This window comes from Triturus cristatus, chromosome 9, assembly GCF_964204655.1.
Source record: "Triturus cristatus chromosome 9, aTriCri1.1, whole genome shotgun sequence".
Lineage (NCBI taxonomy): Eukaryota > Metazoa > Chordata > Amphibia > Caudata > Salamandridae > Triturus > Triturus cristatus.
Window position 1 is genome coordinate 1,021,701,423 of NC_140592.1, and position 19,841 is coordinate 1,021,721,263.

Here is a 19,841-nt window from a genome sequence, read left to right on the forward strand (position 1 = left end):
TCCATTTGAGACTCTAGGGTGTTTTCCAGAGAGTCATTAATTCTGGAGGTTCCAGGAGCACATGGGACTGATGTTGCTAAACCCGGTGCTGCTAAACAAGGACTTGTCTTTGACTGGTGATTCCAGAATTGTTTTGTTTGGATCTTTTCAGGCCGCACTTGCCCTCCTTCACCTTGTAGATTTTGTGGTCTTTGTGACGCGCCATACTTACCTGATATAAGATCGCTGTTGGAGTCAGGAACTGTGCGCTACTTAGTGGAGAGCTGCGTACAGTGGCGGCTCCTCCACAATGGCGGAGGAGCGTCGCCTCACTGCCTGGTTCAGAGCCAGCAAATGTAAAATAAAACAATGCTCTTGCATTGTTTTATTTTACATTTGCGAGGTGCCTGGCTGTAGTGGCAAAAGGTATGTTTTATATTTTTTTAAATATTGTATTCCCCCCCCCGCGCTGCCCTGCCCACCCCACCACCTTTTGTTTATTGCGGCTGCCGCTGACTGCGCAAGTTATCACAATGGGAGAGCATCAGTGATGCAAGATACTGGGCCACCAAGTTTAGATAGTTGTTCCAAATAAGTTCCAAAGAAGTTACTTCTGACCCTGAACCAATTAATACACAGTGCACCCTCCAGGTAGTAGGAAAGGGGGAGCTGGGAGCAAATGGCACTCAGTGATAAGAGGATGGTACCTGGAATCAGTCGGGCACTCCAGCTGTGCAGAGCGCTTAAAACACTTAAAAACAAAAGACACACAATTGATGGACGGAATGCAGAACAAATCAAGACATTCACCCCCAGTCAAGAGTCTTTTGATCACCATGCCACCCCAGTTTTGACCTGGCCATATGGAAATCAGTCTTGACCCTGTGCCTCATGGGGACAGTCCAGCCCGAATTCCAATCCAGGTCCTCCCTGGACCGGAAACAAGCATCCTAGGACCGGTTTCGGGGTTTCACCCCTCATCAGCCAGGATAACTTGATTCTAGTGACACAGTGAGCCTGGGACCCACGTCCAGGCATAGCCGGCGCACTTAGGGCAAGAAAGCAAAAGACACACAATTGATAAATGGAATGCAGAACAAATCAAAACATTCGCCCCCAGTCAATTGGGTGTCTTTTGCTTAAACACTTGAAAAGCAGTATTGGAGATGGCTGTGTCAGGTTGCCAATAAAACACGTGAAAGGCAGAATTGGCAACAATGGTGCAGAAGCTATGAGTGCACCAATGCACCCGTCTTGATGTATGCAGCAGGGTTGGAATGCCACTGAAGAGTCACATCTAGTCAGGTACTCCACAGGTATTCCATAGGTACTCCACAGGCCCTCCGCAGGGGCCTCAGTCACTCTTACGGAAATGGCCAGATGGTACCTGGAGTTGAACGAGTCAGGTACTCCTCAGGCACCAGAGACTTCCGTTCATGAAGGCGAGTATCGCACCACACAGTCAAGGGAAAAGGGTGGAGACAGGCTGTCAACGAGCCAGTCTAGTGTTTTGATCACCGGCCGCCGCCATCTTGTTTCTGTGTGTCGCTCAGTGTCTCTCAGTGGCTTTTCCCACCTCACGTCGTGGAGGAGAAAGCTTTCAGGGCTTTTAAGCTTTTAGGGCTCCCCCGGGTCAGTACTCCACGGGTTAAACTTTGCGCAAGGGCTACCAATGGGATCCGCTATTGATGGACAGACTAACAGCGTGCACAACTCACACTCTGCTGATAGGATGCCGCCATCTTGGCACTACTTGCATTGTGTAGTTTTTAGGGCTCCCGGCCCCGATGGTGTCGCAGGAGTGGTGCCCAAGGGGGTCAGGCTGAGATCCGTAGTTTTCTGAGCTCAAGGAGACTATCGGTGCGCCCGAAACACAATCTGCTGATAGGACACTGCCATCTTGGCTCTTTTCACGTCATGTACTTTTTTAGGGTTCCCTGAGCCAGCTGATGTTGCAGGTCTGGTGTCCCGGATGTCGGTGCAAAGGACTGTAGTTTCTGAGGTCAAGTACATGTACCACAGGATCAGCAGGCTATTAGCGTGCCAGTCTCCTGTTCTGATATTAGGGTGCCGCCATATCACCGATTAGTTGCTCCCTAGCGTTGCGTGGAGAAGAGTTTCTAAAACTCTCTGGATCGGATGATGTTGCAGGTCTGGTGCTTGAGGATGTCAGGGCAGAGGTCTGCAGTTTTCCAAGTCTGTGGAAATGTTAAGGGCTGCAGGAGCAGCCAAACGATGAGGATGGTTCGACTGAGCTTAGAAGGGTGCTGCCATATTGCGCGGACACTTGCCACGCCACCATCGACACTTAGCATTTTTAAATGCCTTCCCTGCCATGTCCCCCTCTACTCTGAATCACCTGGAGTGCATCAGAGATGTGATATGTCCATTTGAAATACTCACTTTTGTTTCAAATGAGAAAGTAACATAAATTGCTGGAAGGCCAGGGTCATAGTTTTAGGATCGGGTTGCCACCTGGCCGTTTTTTTACTGCCTTGACGAGTATTTTGATGTCGTGGCATATGCAAAAATTATGAACAGTACATATGCTGGTATTTCCCCTCCTTTTCAGTACATGTTTTATACAGTAAATATGACAGCACTGCAAAATGTTTTCTAGAGCAGACTTAATAATCCTTGGTTTATAATTAAAGTAAACAATAACTGAAACGCCATATTAAAAACTAATAAAACATTTTTTAGATAAAGTTCTTTATACCAATCAAGTCCAGGCGTGTGCAGAATCTTAAAATGTATTTTTCTCTTGGAAAGATGGCGACCTAGCGGATACCTTCTTCCATGTCTGGATTTTTAACAGCAATAATTTTAGAACTTCTAGGTGGTCTCGTTTCTAAATTCTAGATATCAGTCAGTTAACACTAACTGCTGTGTTTTACAATAAATACATGTGTACTGCTCTACCTCATGGGAGGTTAACCAGGTGTTCTCTCCACGTTTAATGTTACATGTTTACCATATGTTATTCTTGATACGTTCTACTTTTTGTAAAGCGCTCTGATGCCCCCCGGGCATGACAACGCTATATAAAATAACAAAAAATAATTATAATTAATAAATAAGTCAGCCTCTTTGCCTTTCTGCCCACGCGGCGTACGCTGACCACGCCCCCTTTACCATCATCCTCCCCACAATACAAGTTCCATGTCTCTTTTTAGGTCTCTCCTGGCGTTGCAGTGTGCATGCGCTGCTCGCTCTGCAAGGTCTTCTTGGAATAGATACGGATTCAGAAGGGACTTGTAGCCCCGCCCCTCTTTCCCATTGGCTTGCGTCATCGTTTATGGTAAACGGTGGCGCGTGATTGGAAATCGGGCTTCTTAGTTACCGCCTTGTCCAATTTGAGGACAGCCCATCTGGACAGGATGACGCCATCTTTGTTTTGCGCGACGAGGGAGGGTTCGGTTTATAGCAAACGCTGGCTCGTGATTGGAAATCGCTTCCATTGAGCACGCATGACCACTTTCACTTTTCAAGCGCAGCCGGGCAATGCGGCCGTTTGAATATGTCTCGCATTTAAATGTGAGACATATATGTCGGATGACCCCTCCCTCCTACAGAAACGATGAGCGGGACTTACCTCCATGCCCTTATTCTTTCCCTTTTTCGCAGCCCCCTGATGAGTACGGGAGAAGAGCGTCTCAAGCCACGAGCATTCCTTCTATGGACTGGCCCTTTAAGGAGAACGAGGAAAGCGAAGACCCCGCCACCTTTGGAGACGCCGTCGACGAACAGGAGTCATTTAACCCGGAAGAGGACGTCCAGGGAGCGCGCGACGGGAAGCAGGAAGCGGAGGAGACGGGCGTCGGAGGAGAACGAAGCGCTGCTGGCAGAGTGGAGAGGGAAGTTCCTAAAGGCTGCGAGGAGGACGCATCGCCCCGCCACGGCCTCGGAGGGTCGTGGCTCCAACAGGTGCGTTCTCGTTTCTATGGGCTGAGACGCGGGGAGGGCTTACGCGCTCTAACGGGGAGAACAGACACTCAGGGGAGAACCCTTGCACAGAGTGGGCTGCCGACTCCTGGGCCTCCTCTCTGAACCCGCTCTTTCTCTGGTGTTGGGATCTACCCTGCCCTCACATTCTTGGACTCGTTGTGCGTCATACCCCTCACACTACCTTCCCTGTGTTATACGAAATAGAGTGAACCCCGCCTCATACTGGTCTCTCCCTTTTTCCCCTGTATGTGGCGAGCCTGAACCGGAGTAACGAGACGAGGGGCCAGAGACTGACTACCCAAGAGGAAGAACTCACCTGTACCGGCCACCATACTCCTGAAGACTGTCCTCGGCAACTCTTAATCTTGTTATAACACTAAATAAACACCCCCTTAAGCATCATCCATCCTCTTCTGCTCTCCTCCCTGACCCAGCTATTCTTGACATGTGGTGGAGAATGCGGGCACAGTAGGTCCTCCGTTGGGAGCCGAAAATGGAAGCCCTATTACAACATATTGTGGAAGGTCAAAAAAAAGCTGGAATGGGCAGTAGAGAGACAGATGACCTCAGCCCAAGCTGATCGCGAACTGATGAAAGAAATTATGAAAGGACAAATGGACGCAGCACAAAAGACGACCGAAGATCCAGGACAGGGGACCAGCAGCCAGAAGCTCTTAAGGAGCTATACCTCAGCCCCCACGGTCGCATTACAGAAGTATGCTACAGGAGAGGACCCGGATGCGTTCCTCCTGAACTTTGAGAGGGCCGCCAGGGCCTCCGGGTGGCCGGTAGCCAAATGGCCATTTTTCCTCGCTCCACTTCTAACAGACGAAGCCCAGGCTGCCTACCAGATTGCTAACGCGGGGGGTGTCACCCCGTATGAGGAGGTATAAGGGGTCATCCTAGACCATTTGGGCATTGACGCGGAGACATATAGAATGCGATTTAGGAAAGAAAAGGGATGCCCAGGGGACAATCCCAAGACCCTTTACTTCAAGCTCAAAATGGCAGCAGATAAATGGCTCCGGCCCCAAGACAGAAGTAAGGAAGATGTAATGAACTCTATTTACCTAGAGCAGTTCATAGAGGCGCTACCCCTCACAACTCAACGCTGGCTTAGGCAGCATTCAAATTTGACCCCAGAACAAGCCGTGGATATGGCAGCGTCCTTCACTCAGGCCCAGCCCCGCACTTACGTGCCAGACATGGAAAGACACCCCCGTACCCTTCCACATCCCCGAAAGCCACTTCGACCAATCAAAGAGCCAGAGAGGGCCCGATGGCCGAAAGCAGAGACACTGGCTCCCAAGGGGCCCCAATGTTTTGATTGTGGAGACTGGGGCCACATTGCCCGAACTTGTCCAAAACGAAGATCCGAGGAACCGATGGATGTGAACTATGTCCCCAGAGATCTGTTATTCACCGAAGAAGTAGGAGCCTGCTTCTATGTAAGTTTGACCCTTAATGGAACTCCAATATCTGCCCTCCTCGATTCCAGTTGTCGACAATCCGTTATCAAGGATGAGCTAGTAAAAGAAAGCCAATATCTTAGGGGAGGCCGGGTACATATTCGCTGTGTTCATGGAGACACAAAGGCGTATCCCACAGCTAGAGTCCCTATACACGGTCCAGGAGAACAGGTCACCTTAGCTGTTGTTGGGGTGCTTCCACACTGTCCCGAACAACTCATACTCGGTACTGATAATCCTAGGTTTATGTCACTGTTCGTAGACAAGGTAACAATGGGGAGGCAAAAAGGGGTCCGGGGCTGTCAAGTGAAACACTCACTGCTCACTCAAGAGCCGTGGGAAACAGATAAGGACTTCAGGTGGGCACAAAACAACAACCCCAATCTCACATCCGCTTGGCAACAAGCTCGTAACACCGACTGTAATACTCCAGCCGTGTTTCCATCCTTCCGAGTAAACAACGGACTGTTATACCGACATGGGGACGATAAGACAGAACCACAATTAGTGGTGCCAATACCCTTTCAGCAACAGATTCTCTTCTTTGCCCACTCCCATCTTCTGGCCGGGCACATGGGAGCTCTGAAAACGACCCAGAGTATCCTGAGACACTTCTATTGGCCTGGCATCCATGGTCAAATCAAGAAATATTGTCAGGAGTGTCCCATATGCCATAATAAAAATCTGTACAAACCTCCTGGGGTTCCGTTACAGCCATTACCAATCATTGGGAAACCATTCGAGAGAGTCACTGAAAACAGTATACTACAGTCGGGATGGACATTGTCGGACCATTGACCCGATCATGTAGGGGTTATCAGTACGTACTCGTACTCGTGGACTACTGTACCCGTTTTCCCGAAGCCTTCCCACTACGGGCCCCCACGACAACCAATATAGCCGATAAACTGGTGGAATACTTCTCCCAGGTCGGTTTCCCCAAGAGCATCCTCACGGACCAAGGTACCCCGTTTGTGTCCAAACTCATGTCGCAGGTCTGTCGGATGGTAGGCGTGAGACACATAAAGACGTCGGTATACCATCCGCAGACCGACGGCCTGGTGGAGAGATACAACGGGACGCTGAAACAGACCCTAAAAAAGATGTTGACTGCTGAAGCGAGACAATGGGATCGGTTGCTTCCTCTGGCTTTGTTTGTTATTAGGGGACAGGTTCAGAGTAGTATGGGCTGTTCCTCTTTTGAGAAGTTATATGGGAGACAACCCCGAACCCTACTTGAAATGACAAGGGAAGCCTGGGAGAGACACCCTGATAACACCACGGACCACCTGGAGTACACTCAACATCTACGGTCACGGTTAGGGAAACTACGGGACTTAGCTTATTCTAACCTAGACAAAAGCAAAAAGCAGCAGAAACTTTACTACGATAAAGGAAAAAAACAGAGGACTCTGAGCATAGGGGATTGGGCACTAGTACTTCTACCCTCTTCCCTCCAGACCATTAAAAGTGAGTGGAAAGAACCCTACAAAGTAGTTGAAACCATTGGGAACACCACCTATCGCCTTCAGCTTAGTCCCCGTCACTTCCAGATATTCCACATCAACCTGTTAAAAAAATGGTTAGGTAACCCACCTGCCACCAATCATCTAGTCCTACCCCTTCAGGCCACAACTTGCACGCTTGAAAAGCTAGTGGTTAACGAACAATTGTCGACACCGAAAAGAACGGCCCTCTTAGACATGTTAATGGAATCCGACCCCCTCTTCTCTGACCTCCCGGGAAAGACAACATTGGTGGAACACCACATTGACACACCTCCCAGTACCGTCATAAGGTTACGACCTTATAGGATACCGGCGGCAAGACGGAAGATAAAAAGTATGCTGCAGATGGGAGTTATAAGCCCCTCCCAAAGCGACTGGTCTTCTCCTATAATCCTTGTCCCCAAACCGGATGGTAGTATATGGTTTTGTATGGACTTTTGAGCTATTAACGCCGTATCCAAACTGGACGCCTATCCCTTACCAAGAGTCGATGAGCTCATTGAACGCTTAGGTGACGCCAGGTACATCTCCACTCTTGACCTGACAAAGGTTATTGGCAGGTGCCCTTACGCGACACTGACAAAAAAAAGACAGCCTTCTCCACTCCCGACGGTCTCTTTGAGTTCAACGTATTGCCCTTTGGGTTACATGGCGCCCCCGCTACATTCCAGAGATTGATGAATTGGGTACTGATACCGCATCACGCCTATGCGTCTGCATATCTGGATGATATAATCATTTTCAGCCCTACCTGGAAAAAGCATTTGGAACACTGCCAGGCGATACTACAGGAGTTAGGGAGGGCAGGACTCCACATAAACGCCAAAAAGTCACGCATGGGGTTTTCCAAAGTGAAATATTTGGGCTACGTATTGGGTAACGGGTGTATTGAACCCCAGGAAGAAAAAATCAAAGCCATTACAAACGCTCCCCTCCCTTCCATGAAAAGAGAAGTCAGAGCATTCTTGGGACTCCTGGGATATTATCGTAGGTTCATTCCCCAATACGCAGAACTGGCCGCCCCTCTCACCGACCTCTTTAAAAAGGGAACCTCGAAAAGCCATCTTCAAGTTCCTTCCCTATCAGTTAGAAATGCATTTCAAAATCTGAAAACCGCCATCACACAATGCCCGGTCCTCAGGTCACCGGACTATTCACAACCCTTTATCCTACAAACCGACGCCTCTAACGTCGGCATTGGGGCTGTGCTGTCCCAATCCGGGGAGGATGGACGGGAACGCCCTGTCCTGTTCATCAGCAGAAAACTATTTCCCAGAGAACAGCACTATCCTGCCCTGGAAAAAGAATGCCTGGCTATCAAATGGGCCATCGACAAACTACGGTATTACCTTGAAGGATCCAGATTCACCCTGTATACCGATCACGCTCCCCTGGTGTGGATGAGCCGGAATAAGGGGAATAACCCACGAGTCATGCGATGGTTTCTCGACCTACAGCCCTTTACCTTTGAGGTCCGTCACCGAAAGGGTACCCTTAATGCTAATGCTGACTTTCGGTCCCGTATCATCCCCGATCGGGAAGACTCTAGGGGGGAGATGTGTCGGATGACCCCTCCCTCCTACAGAAACGATGAGCGGGACTTACCTCCATGCCCTGATTCTTTCCCTTTTTCGCAGCCCCCTGATGAGTACGGGAGAAGAGCGTCTCAAGCCACGAGCATTCCTTCTATGGACTGGCCCTTTAAGGAGAACGAGGAAAGCGAAGACCCCACCCCCTTTGGAGACGCCGTCGACGAACAGGAGTCATTTAACCCGGAAGAGGACGTCCAGGGAGCGCGCGACGGGAAGCAGGAAGCGGAGGAGACGGGTGTCGGAGGAGAACGAAGCGCTGCTGGCAGAGTGGAGAGGGAAGTTCCTAAAGGCTGCGAGGAGGACGCATCGCCCCGCCATGGCCTCGGAGGGTCGTGGCTCTAACAGGTGCGTTCTCGTTTCTATGAGCTGAGATGCGGGGAGGGCTTACGCGCTCTAACGGGGAGAACAGACGCTCAGGGGAGAACACTTGCACAGAGTGGGCTGCCGACTCCTGGGCCACCTCTCTGTACCCGCTCTTTCTCTGGTGTTGGGTTCTACCCTGCCCTCACATTCTGGGACTCGTTGTGCGTCATACCCCTCACACTACCTTCCCTGTGTTATACGAAATAGAGTGAACCCCGCCTCATACTGGTCTCTCCCTTTTTCCCCTGTATGTGGCGAGCCTGAACCGGAGTAACGAGACGAGGGGCCAGAGACTGACTACCCAAGAGGAAGAACTCACCTGTACCGGCCACCATACTCCTGAAGACTGTCCTCGGCAACTCTTAATCTTGTTATAACACTAAATAAACACCCCCTTAAGCATCATCCATCCTCGTCTGCTCTCCTCCCTGACCCAGCTATTCTTGACAATATAACATTGCAAATATTGGCTATGCCAATGCTTTTTATTCCAAGGCACAGAAGTAGGTGACACTGCGTGTGATATCGCAAAGTGCTTCACTTGGGAGTGTAATTGGAGCTGAGTGCAATCTGGGTTAAAAGCCAGGCGAGCGGCGGGTAATTAGAGCTCACTCGCTGCTGCAGGACAATTTGGTCGACTGTAGCTCACTGGAGCACGGGGGAGCCGGCACTGTTCTTCGGAGCAGCCCCCACCCCACCCCTGATTGGAGTGGACCGCCTGTTGGAGACCAAACATCGCATGTCCCCGAGGATGATGGTGCTGGACAAGGAAAACGGCAGGTGTGCTAAGGCTGCCTGGCACGTCCCGGCCGCCGGGCGTACATGTGTGACCTGAGTGGCTCGTGCCTGTTCCTCCACCCGCTCGCCCCCTTCTCCACCCAGCCAGCGCCTGCCCCCCACTCCACGGCATGTTTACTCTCCTTCACAACACCAGGGTGTCCTTTAGTGAATATGGATTGATTTTCTTCGCTTTTTGTTGCTAACAAGTGTAAATGCCGGAGTCGTTTGCGTCGACTGACCTCGCATGTGTATGGATGCTATTTATTTTCTTCTCAGGTGTTTAGAGGTGCATCTCTTTGTGGGCTTTAGCTTATCCTACTTGCCACTGATTTTAGCTAAATGGTCCAGCTTATTGGTTCTTTATCTGTTTCTGCTTTCTCTGTGAATGCAAATCTGCTTTTAGAGGCTCAGAGCTTGGCTAAAGTGCTTTACGGAATGTGTCAGCTTATTGTAAGATCTTGTCCCCGAGTGTGGAAGCGACTATAGAAAGGAGAGTGGACGCAAAGTGCTGCTTTATGCATGCCATATGCTTGTAATTTTTGAGGAGAGATAAAGAAGTCATTTTGACTTGCATGTTGCTGCAAGTGTGTGCCTATATTGCTGACAGGGAGCCCAGGAAAGTTGGGACCTTGGCTTTAATTTACTAAGTTCTGTAGTAGGGGATCTCTGTGTATAGTCATAATCTAGTGAATAGTCCCGCCCATGTGCGGGGACCCCGGAGCAATAAAAAATAATCTCTTAAGGTGTCAAATCATGCAGACCTGCATCCACCTTTAAGAGAGAATTTAATTTAAAGACAGATAATGCAGCCTATACCCACATGCTACACTGTCCAGTACTTCAACTAGAATTCCACCAACATCCACAAACAGCACTGCCTGTCCAGCTTTTCTCCACAAGGGAAAAAACACCCTGCCTCTCCCAGCAAAAGCCTTTGGAATGATAGAGAGGAAGGAATGGACAGACAAGCCCCATAGGCTGCCATTATGTGGCTCAGAACAGGATACTGTGCCTTTAAGAAAACTTTCCAGAACTTTCCCAGTATCCCAGAATGCACAGCAGGTCCCTTTTACTTTCAGTTCTTTTTTCCGGCTCCTGCTAGCAGGACCCTGGAGCATTGAGCTCTCCCTTTTCAAGGGTTATTTGTTACTTTTCAAGTGTTAGAAAGTCCATTTTCCTTCTGGTGTTATCAGAATGACTGGCTTGTTCGACAAGTGTCCTGATTGTGGAAGAAAAAAGGCTAAGTCAGACACACACAGGGTGTGCATCGTCTGCCAATCCCCAGTCCCACGTGCCTGAGGAGTGTGAGATCTGCCGCTCTTTTTCAGCCAGGAACCTGAGAGAGAGGAAGAAGATCAGGCTCCAGGTCCTGGAGGACAGAAGGCTGAAGGCACGAGGTGGGTCTGGAGGGGCTGATTCTGCCCATGCTGAGGCCTCTGGGGGGCTCCCCAGGGGCAGGAAGACCAGCAAGCGTCCCCACTCCCCATCGACGTCGAGGGCGTCGACGGCGGCGTCGAGGGGGATGACTACGGTCTGTTCGCCATCTCCCCAGGGCTCTGGGGAGAAGCGGCGTCGACGATCGATGTCGAAGGAGCTGAACAGGCCGCCGTCGACGACATCGGCATCTTCTGCGTCGGCGCTCGCCGTCGAAGGGGGAGCGCCGCTCGCTGTCGGCGAAGAGGCGACGGTTGCTGTCGAGGCGGTCGCCGTCGAGGCGGTCGACGTCATGGAGATCAACGTCGAGACGATTGCCGTCGAAGAGATCGACGCCGAGTAGATGATCGACGTCGAGAAGACGATCGTCGTCGAGAAGACGCTCGACGTCGAGGAGGTCGACGTCGAGACGGCGCAGGGGGAGCCCTGACGCCAGGAGTAAGAGGGGAATGGAGTCGCCGGGATCGGGGTACTCCATGGTGTATACACCCCCTCGGAACCCTACGCCATCACCGCCTCCGCCACCGCCACCACGACCGCCGACTCATCCTCCTCCTCCTCCACCACCACCACCGCCACTGCCACCACGGCCGGCGTCACCACCTCCACCTCCCCCTCCGCGTCCTATACCGCCTCGCACTCCGTTGGGGCCGCCTGCAGTTCCACCGCGGTCGGTCTCCCTGCCCAGGTATCCGACTCCGCCGCAGGGGACGCCGAGGCCGCGTCACCCACGGACGCCGGGCCCGGCAAGTCCGTCGGACAGGCCGAAGCCGAGGAGGTCGCGCTCCCGCTCCGTCAGGAGGAGAAGGTCGCGGAGCCATAGGAGGTCGTCGTCGTCGACATCAGGACGGCGCCATAGGAGGCACAGGTCCAGGTCATGCACAGGGTCCTCGGCCAGGGACTTCTCACCGACGCTGTCGGACTCCCCGGGGACTAGGGTGTCTCCGGTGGATGATTTGGTCTCCTTCCAGGAGGTGCTTCTGCGGGGGGCAGCCAAGTTGGGCATCACGGTGACGGTACCGACACCCACGACGTCCGTGATATTCGAGACTCTACACAAAGAAAACACCTGTCTCGCCCCCTTCTGCCTCTAGTGCCGGGACTGGTGGAACCCGCGTAGGAGTTGTTCCTCACCCCCGCGGTGACGAAATCCGCTCCCTCGCGGCTCATGAAAAAGTATCGGGCCCCGGACTCGGACCCTGCTTTTTTACGGATGGACCCGAAGCCGGACTCTGTCATCGTGACGGCGGCGAGGAAGCAGCATGCGACTGCACTTTCATCGACGGTCCCGCCCGACAAGGAAAGCCGCTGGCTGGACTCGGCGGGCAGGAAGGTGTGTGGGACCGCGTCTACCACCATGAAGGCGGCAAGTGCGGGGGCGCAGTTGGGGCGTTACGACTGGGCCCTGTGGGAGTCCCTCCAACAGTATGCGGACCTGCTGCCCCGGGACAGGAAGGAGGACTTCCTGGAAACGGTGCGAGAGGGGATGCTGGTTTCGAACCAGGTCATCAGTGCGGCAGCGGATGTCTCCTTGTTGGCGGCGCACTCTTACTGTCATGGTGTCCATCAGAGGCGTCACTCTTGGTTGCGCCTGACGTCGCTCAAGCCAGAGGCTCAGCACAGAGTAGCCAATCTGCCCTTCTCGGGGGAAACCCTGTTTGGAAAACATGCGGATGATGAGATGGCCCGCATGAAGGCGGAGGCGGAGACCCTGACGGCTGTCGGGTTGGAGAAGGCTGAGAAGAAGAAGCGCCCGTTCCAGAGGAGGTTCGGGTCTACGGGCAGAGGGCATGGGCAGGGTTCGGGACAGCAGCAGCACCAACAGCAGCAGTTCCGGAAGCCCTTCCAGAAACGCCAGAGGGGTAGAGGAGGCCAGCAGGCTGCTACCACTACCAAGGGCCCGGCCGAGTCTTGGCCCTGAGCGACTACTTCCCCCTCAACCGTTACCCACTCCAGTGGGGGAAAGCATTCAATTTTTTCCGGCAGAGTGGAGAAAAATTACTCAGGACAAGTGGGTGCTGAATATTGTTTGCAATGGATACAGTCTTCGGTTTATCAGCCCGCTGCCAGCGATTCCGCCGGTAAGCTCTCAGTTTCAGCTGCGAGAGCTCCAGGCGGAGGCAGACATCTTGTTGAGAAAGAAGGCGGTAGAAGAGGTACCTCTGTCTCAAAGGGGAAGAGGTCTGTACTCTCGGTTCTTCCTCGTTCGCAAGAAGGACAAGAACGAGTTCAGGCCCATTCTGGATTTGCGACAGGCAAACAAATGGATTCGCAGAGAGAAGTTTTGCATGCTATCGTTGCATCAGATTTACCCTCAGCTGCAACGGGGAGACTAGCTCTGTGCCATAGATCTACAGGATGCGTACTTCCATGAGCCCATCGCACGGAAGCACAGGAAGTTCCTGCAATTCCAAGTCGGCGCCAATCACTATCAATACACAGTACTGCCATTCGGGCTAAAGTCTGCGCCCAGGACCTTCTCGAAGTGCATGGCGGTGGTGGCGGCACACCTGCGGAGGACCAAGGTGTTTGTCTACCCGTATCTGGACGATTGGCTGATCAAGGCATCATCCTTCTCGGAAGCGCAAGAACACTTCCGGTGGACGTGCACTCTCTTGCACAAGCTGGGGTTACACGTCAACATGTCCAAATCGGTCCCGACTCCGGTCCAGTGCATACAGTACCTGGGAGCCTCCATCGATACGCGGTCAGCAAGCGTGTCTCCTTCGGAGGAGAGACGGTTATCACTCCTTCGGAAGGCTCAGGACCTCAGGACTGCTCCATCGACGACAGTGAGGAAGGTGTCTTCGCTGCTGGGATCGATGGCCTCCTGTATCTTCCTCAAGCCTCACGCACGGCTGCACATGAGACCACTGCAGGAGTGCTTGGAGGATCAGTGGGATCAGAAGACAGGTTCTTGGGACGACAAGATACGGCTGTCTCTACATGCTCTTCAGTCTCTGAAGTGGTGGTGTTCGGCGGAAAACCTCCTCAGGGGGGTTCCCTTCCACAAGGACATTCCCACGAAGAGTGTCGTGACGGATGCGTCTCTCCAAGGCTGGGGAGTGCATTCCGGGGACTTGCAGATTCAAGGAAAGTGGTCCCCGTTGGAATCGACGTACCACATCAATTTCCTGGAACTCAGAGCTGTCTTCCTGGCACTGAAGGCCTTCCTTCCGTCCTTACAGACCAACTCGCTGCTGATACAGACGGACAATACAACCACTATGTATTACCTCAACAAGCAGGGGGGGTCGAGATCGTGCACTCTGTCGCAGGAGGCGCAGGCGATCTGGCACTGGCTTCTGGCCCGAGGACTGACGATTACGGCCACGCATCTGCCAGGGGTACAGAATGCTCAGGCGGACGCACTGAGCAGGCTGATTCAGGAAAACCACGAATGGGTCATAAACGATGAAGTACTAGGAGAAGTCTTCGCAAGGTGGGGGATTCCAGACGTAGATCTGTTCGCCACCGCCGAAAACAGCAAATGCCGAGACTTCGCATCCAAGTACTACCAGCGGGGGACGCTGGGGAATGCGTTATGGATCGATTGGTCGAACAGCTTTCTGTACGCTTTTCCACCCATTCCCCTGATTCCGGCAGTGCTCATCAAGCTGTCCCAGTCCAGGGCGCGGATGATCCTGATCGCCCCGGAATGGCCCAGACAGTGGTGGTTCACGGACCTACTTCACCGGTCTCTCCTTCCTCACATACGGTTGCCGTGCGGCCGGACCTTCTCACGAAGTTCGGGGGGCGGATGGTGCACCCCAACCTCTCGTCTTTGAGTTTGGCGGGATTGGCTCCTGAAATAGTGCAATATGGCCATCTGAATCTACCAGAAGATTGTATGGACATACTGAAGGAGTCTAAACGGCCTTCCACTAGGGCGTCCTATGCCTATAAGTGGAAGAGGTTCTGTATCTGGTGTAAGTCCAAGAACTTTGATCCTACGACATGTAAGGAAGATGTCATCCTTCCGTACCTTTTGCATTTGGCGCAGTCTGGCCTTAATTTCCATTCCATTAAGGTTCATCTGGCTGCTTTGACTGCTTACAGGAAATGCCCTTCACAGACTTCCTTCTTTCAGATCCCTGTGGTCAAGGATTTTTTCGAAGGCTTGAAGAAATTGTTTCCTCCTGTCAGACTTCCCTCGCCTTCCTGGGACTTGAATGTGGTGCTGTCCAGACTGATGAAGGAGCCTTTTGAACCCATTCACAAGGCTTCATTGCAGCACCTATCCTGGAAGGCGGCGTTCATGGTGGCCATTACATCGGCCCGCAGGGTGAGTGAACTTCAGGCATTATGTTGTCAAGAACCTTATACTGTATTTCATGCTGCTAAGGTTGTGATGCGTACTCACCCTAAATTTCTTCCTAAGGTTATCTCTGATTTTCATGTCAACCAGACCATAACTTTACCTACGTTCTTTCAGAATCCCTCTTCGCCAGCGGAAAGGTCTCTCCATTCCCTGGATGTTCGGAGGGTGTTGAAATTTTATCTGGATAAGACCAAGGATATTCGTGGGTCAGACCAATTGTTTGTTAATTATGGATCAGTCAGGACCGGTCTCGCGACCTCTAAGCAGTCCATTTCTCGGTGGATTGTGTCCTGCATACAATAGTGTTATCAAAAGGCTAATAAGACCTTAGGGGGTAAACCTAAGGCTCATTCCACCAGGGGCAAAGCTGCCACGACGGCTTTGCTGCGTAATGTTCCGATTGCGGAAATCTGCAAGGCGGCCACTTGGAAGTCGGTCCATACCTTTGCTGCGCATTACTGTCTGGACACGGATGCCAGGGCAGATGCTCAGGTTGGGCAGGCTTCGCTGCGAAATTTGTTCGCACAGTAGTGGTATTGTCTTGTGTGTTCTCCACCGCCGTTGTTGTGTGGGGATGGGCTTGCCATTCTATTCACTAGATTATGACTATACACAGAGATCCCCTACTACAGAAGGAGTAGTTTCTTTTCTGTAACTCCAGTTCTGTAGTAGGGGTATCTCTGTGATAGTCATAAGCGCCCGCCCTCCTCCCCGGTGGAGAGATGAATATTCATGTAAGGAATGCTACAGGTCTGGCGTGCTACGCCTTCAAAAAGAACTGAAAGTAAAAGGGACCTGCTGTGCATTCTGGGATACTGGGAAAGTTCTGGAAAGTTTTCTTAAAGGCACAGTATCCTGTTCTGAGCCACATAATGGCACCCTATGGGGCTTGTCTGTCCATTCCTTCCTCTCTATCATTCCAGAGGCTTTTGCTGGGAGAGGCAGGGTGTTTTTTCCCTTGTGGAGAAAAGCTGGACAGGCAGTGCTGTTTGTGGATGTTGGTGGAATTCTAGTTGAAGTACTGGACAGTGTAGCCTGTGGGTATAGGCTGCATTATCTGTCTTTAAATTAAATTCTCTCTTAAAGGTGGATGCAGGTCTGCATGATTTGACACCTTAAGAGATTATTTTTTATTGCTCCGGGGTCCCCGCACATGGGCGGGACTATTCACTAGATTATGACTATCACAGAGATACCCCTACTACAGAACTGGAGTTACAGAAAAGAAACTACTCCTTCCTGTGCCTCACTTTCTAACGAAGTGGTAACAACTGTACAGTGTACTGCTCAGCACTGTGCATTTGTATGTTTTCACCAACTTTGGGGCTGCTTTGAGTTGGCTTTGGCGTGACTCCTCTCTCGCCTTCGAGGCCGTCCACCTATAACAGAAATGTTCTATGCAACATTATTAACATGTATTCTAAGGCGCTTTATGGCTTCTAGGCAGCGTGAATAACAAGTGCTACCACTGCCTAATTTAACGGTACTCAAACTGCTTTTCTCCTCCTTGAAGCGAGGCCAGCAGGATGTCAATTAAAAACAAGCATTGAAAATGCAATAGGTCTTGCATTTGATTAAGTTAAAGCCATTTGCTTTGCTAATGTTATTGTATTCTAGTTTTGCGTTATTTAGTGTATATTTGTGATATGTGCATATATTTGCTCTCCCCTCGCCCCTTTCATCTGCCTCATGCTATTGTAATCCACACTATACGAAATTAACACACATACTATTCTTCTATTCATTCACCTCCCAAATCTGAAACACTGCTCTTTTCCTACTAACGCTATGCTTTAACTACACAGCTAACAAAACAATTCTAACTACATACAACTACAACATATCACAAATATACACTAAATAATGTAAAGCTAGAATACAATATCATTAGCAAAGCAAATGGCTTTAACTTAATCAAAGGCGAAACCTATTGCATTTTCACTGCTTGTTGTAGTTGTAGACTTTTACGCAACGTGATATAACAAGTCGCCAAACAAAAGATGATGTGAGACGGACAGCACTCTCACCCTCTAACAGTCTTCCACCTACAGCGTCTAAGCTTCTGGAAGTCCCGCCTATGCCAACTGTCAATATGTTGTAGAGGGGAGGGAAGCAAGAGTAGTGATGGACAGGTCTCCTGGCTTATTACAATTCTCCACCTCCCCTCTTTCTGTTCCGGAAGTTCTGTCTGTGCCAGTATCCAACATGGCCGTCGGTGAGCCGCCAGTGCACTGTGGCCAGGAAAATCGACCCAGACTTGGCTTGGGCTCAGAAAGCGTGGTAGTAAAAAGTGACTGCTTGAAGCAGAAGGAACTCGTCACGCTTCACCAAAGAATCCGAGAGGTTGGAACGAGCCAGTGCCAACAGTAAGCATGGCAACCTTGGCTTCTGACGTCCTTTACGTCATGTGCGTACGATACGTGTCGTGCGTTTCTGTACGTGCTGTGCGTGCTCTGGTTTCTGACTGCTGCCGCCATGGCCGCGTTTCGCTTGCTGCCGCTGTTGCTTATTTTCGTGCCGGTGCAGCCTATATCATTTCACCTTCCGTCTAATGGGCGTAAGTGTCTGCGAGAGGAGATCCACCGGGACGTGCTAGTGACTGGTGAATACGAGGCGAGCGAACAGCCCGGGGTTAAGACTCACTTGAAGGTAAGACCCGGTGGGTTGGAGTCTTCTAGGTTCACGGAGAATTCGTTCATTAGACTCCGGAATGTGTATCCCAAATCGAGTGACAAGTTATGAGTGACGAAAGTAAAGACCCCGTGGTCTAATGATTCGGGAGGGCGAGAAAGCCTGAACTCACATGCCTGATTATCAAATTCTTTGATATCCTAAGTCAGGGTTAGCAAACAGCAGGAGGGTCGAAGGGTTGGGGTCAACGAGGGAAGAAGATATAGCTTTAACTTCAACATTATGATAACCCCGGGACTTTCTGTCCTTCCAAAGTTGGCATTCTTTGCATAAATAACCATTCCAAGAATATGTAAGTCTTCCAGACGTTTACTCATTACGCTGCCAGTACCCAGTAAGTGTACACAGCGACCAGTCTTTGAATTTACATCGTTCAGAAACTTTTCATACAATAAACAGCTAACGTGTTTAATCTGATACAGGGGTTTTCAATGCTGTAATAGGTGTAAAATACAATAATATAATTAACCTGGATGATGCTACCGCGAAGCTAAAAAAAGAAATACAGCCAACGGTGTCCCTCCAAATGAGGGATGTAGGAGAGAAGCCCAAAATGTTATTCAACCACAAGGTAGACAGAAAAGTGCGTGTGTGCGCAATTAATACCCTGGTACGAACCAGTTATTTAATGAAAAGAACCCAACACCACACCCATGCAGACCATATTTATCACTTGAGTGTACAGTGATGCCTTCTAATACCAGTGTATGCATGCAAACACAGGGGAATCGTAGGTAAAAGTTAGACGTCTATGTTCAAGGCATAATACCCTTTTCTCAATGTGGCTGTATGTTTGAAAGTTCCTGTTTGAAATGTTCAATAATGGGAATCGAGGATAAGAGCCCTACAAATCAAATGCATTTAGAGGCATCTCTGGTATTATAATATGGTAAAAGGTAAGGATTCTGGAAAAAATACGATTTCCAGTAGACTTAACCAATATCTGACGGTAAGCCAAAGGTGTATATAATACAATAGTATTGTCACACAAGTGTATACCCATCAAGGACGTAATCACCTAAGTATGTTCAAGCCAGTGTTCAACCAGCAATATGAGCTATGCAGTGTGTTATGATCTACTGTTTGCCTTTCCCCTTTGCCTATGTATCTCTTCCCTACTGCTCAGCCAGAATGAGAGTTGGTGTGCTTGGAGATGTCTGGAATGTTGGATGATTGATGTCGTGGAATGCATGGGTGCCTGGTGAGGTTGTGAGTGTCAGTTGGAGTGAGCAGGCTAAGCAGCAGGGAGGCTGCTTCTGGTGGGGCATCACCTGGACTATACATCTTCCAGTAACTTATCTGAAGCTGTATCTATGAATAAACCTACAACGTACTTATACTTAACTTGGCTTCAGGAGTTTCTTTTATTTATAGCACTGGCGACGATTTAAAAGAACCTGTGTCCTGCTGAAGGAATACCCTGCTACTGGAACTAAGGACTTAACTAACCAAAGAAATTTAAACTTATGAACTGGAACCTCAAGAAAAAGAATTCCCAAGAAAAAAGATTACTAGAGATACGCTCTGGTCAGCCCCACCAGTGTCCTTTGTCACCAGGACAGCCTGCAGACCAGGGCGTTTGACTTTCCTGTGACTTGTGATCTGAAGTGCTGGTTTTTCCTGTCATGCACGTTGCCTTCCTCACACGCCTATGGCTGCTCTGCCCGTGCACTGCTAGTGACTGTCATAACAGTGATCTCACAATTACAAGCTTCAAAGAGATGCAGTTGGCCTGATCACCCTGCTGTGTCCGGAC

At 50.5% G+C, this 19,841-nt stretch overlaps 1 protein-coding gene across 1 annotated transcript in view; it reads left to right on the top strand.

The window, feature by feature from the left end:
- Window positions 1-17,564: 17,564 nt before the first annotated feature.
- The window catches only part of TMED10 (transmembrane p24 trafficking protein 10), a 90,689-nt gene continuing 88,412 nt past the window's right edge, over window positions 17,565-19,841 (top strand). The window contains exon 1 of the mRNA XM_085626727.1: window positions 17,565-18,043. Within this exon, the coding sequence (XP_085482853.1) occupies window positions 17,870-18,043 (174 nt within the window). The 5' untranslated portion in view covers window positions 17,565-17,869. The remainder of the gene's footprint in view (window positions 18,044-19,841) is intronic.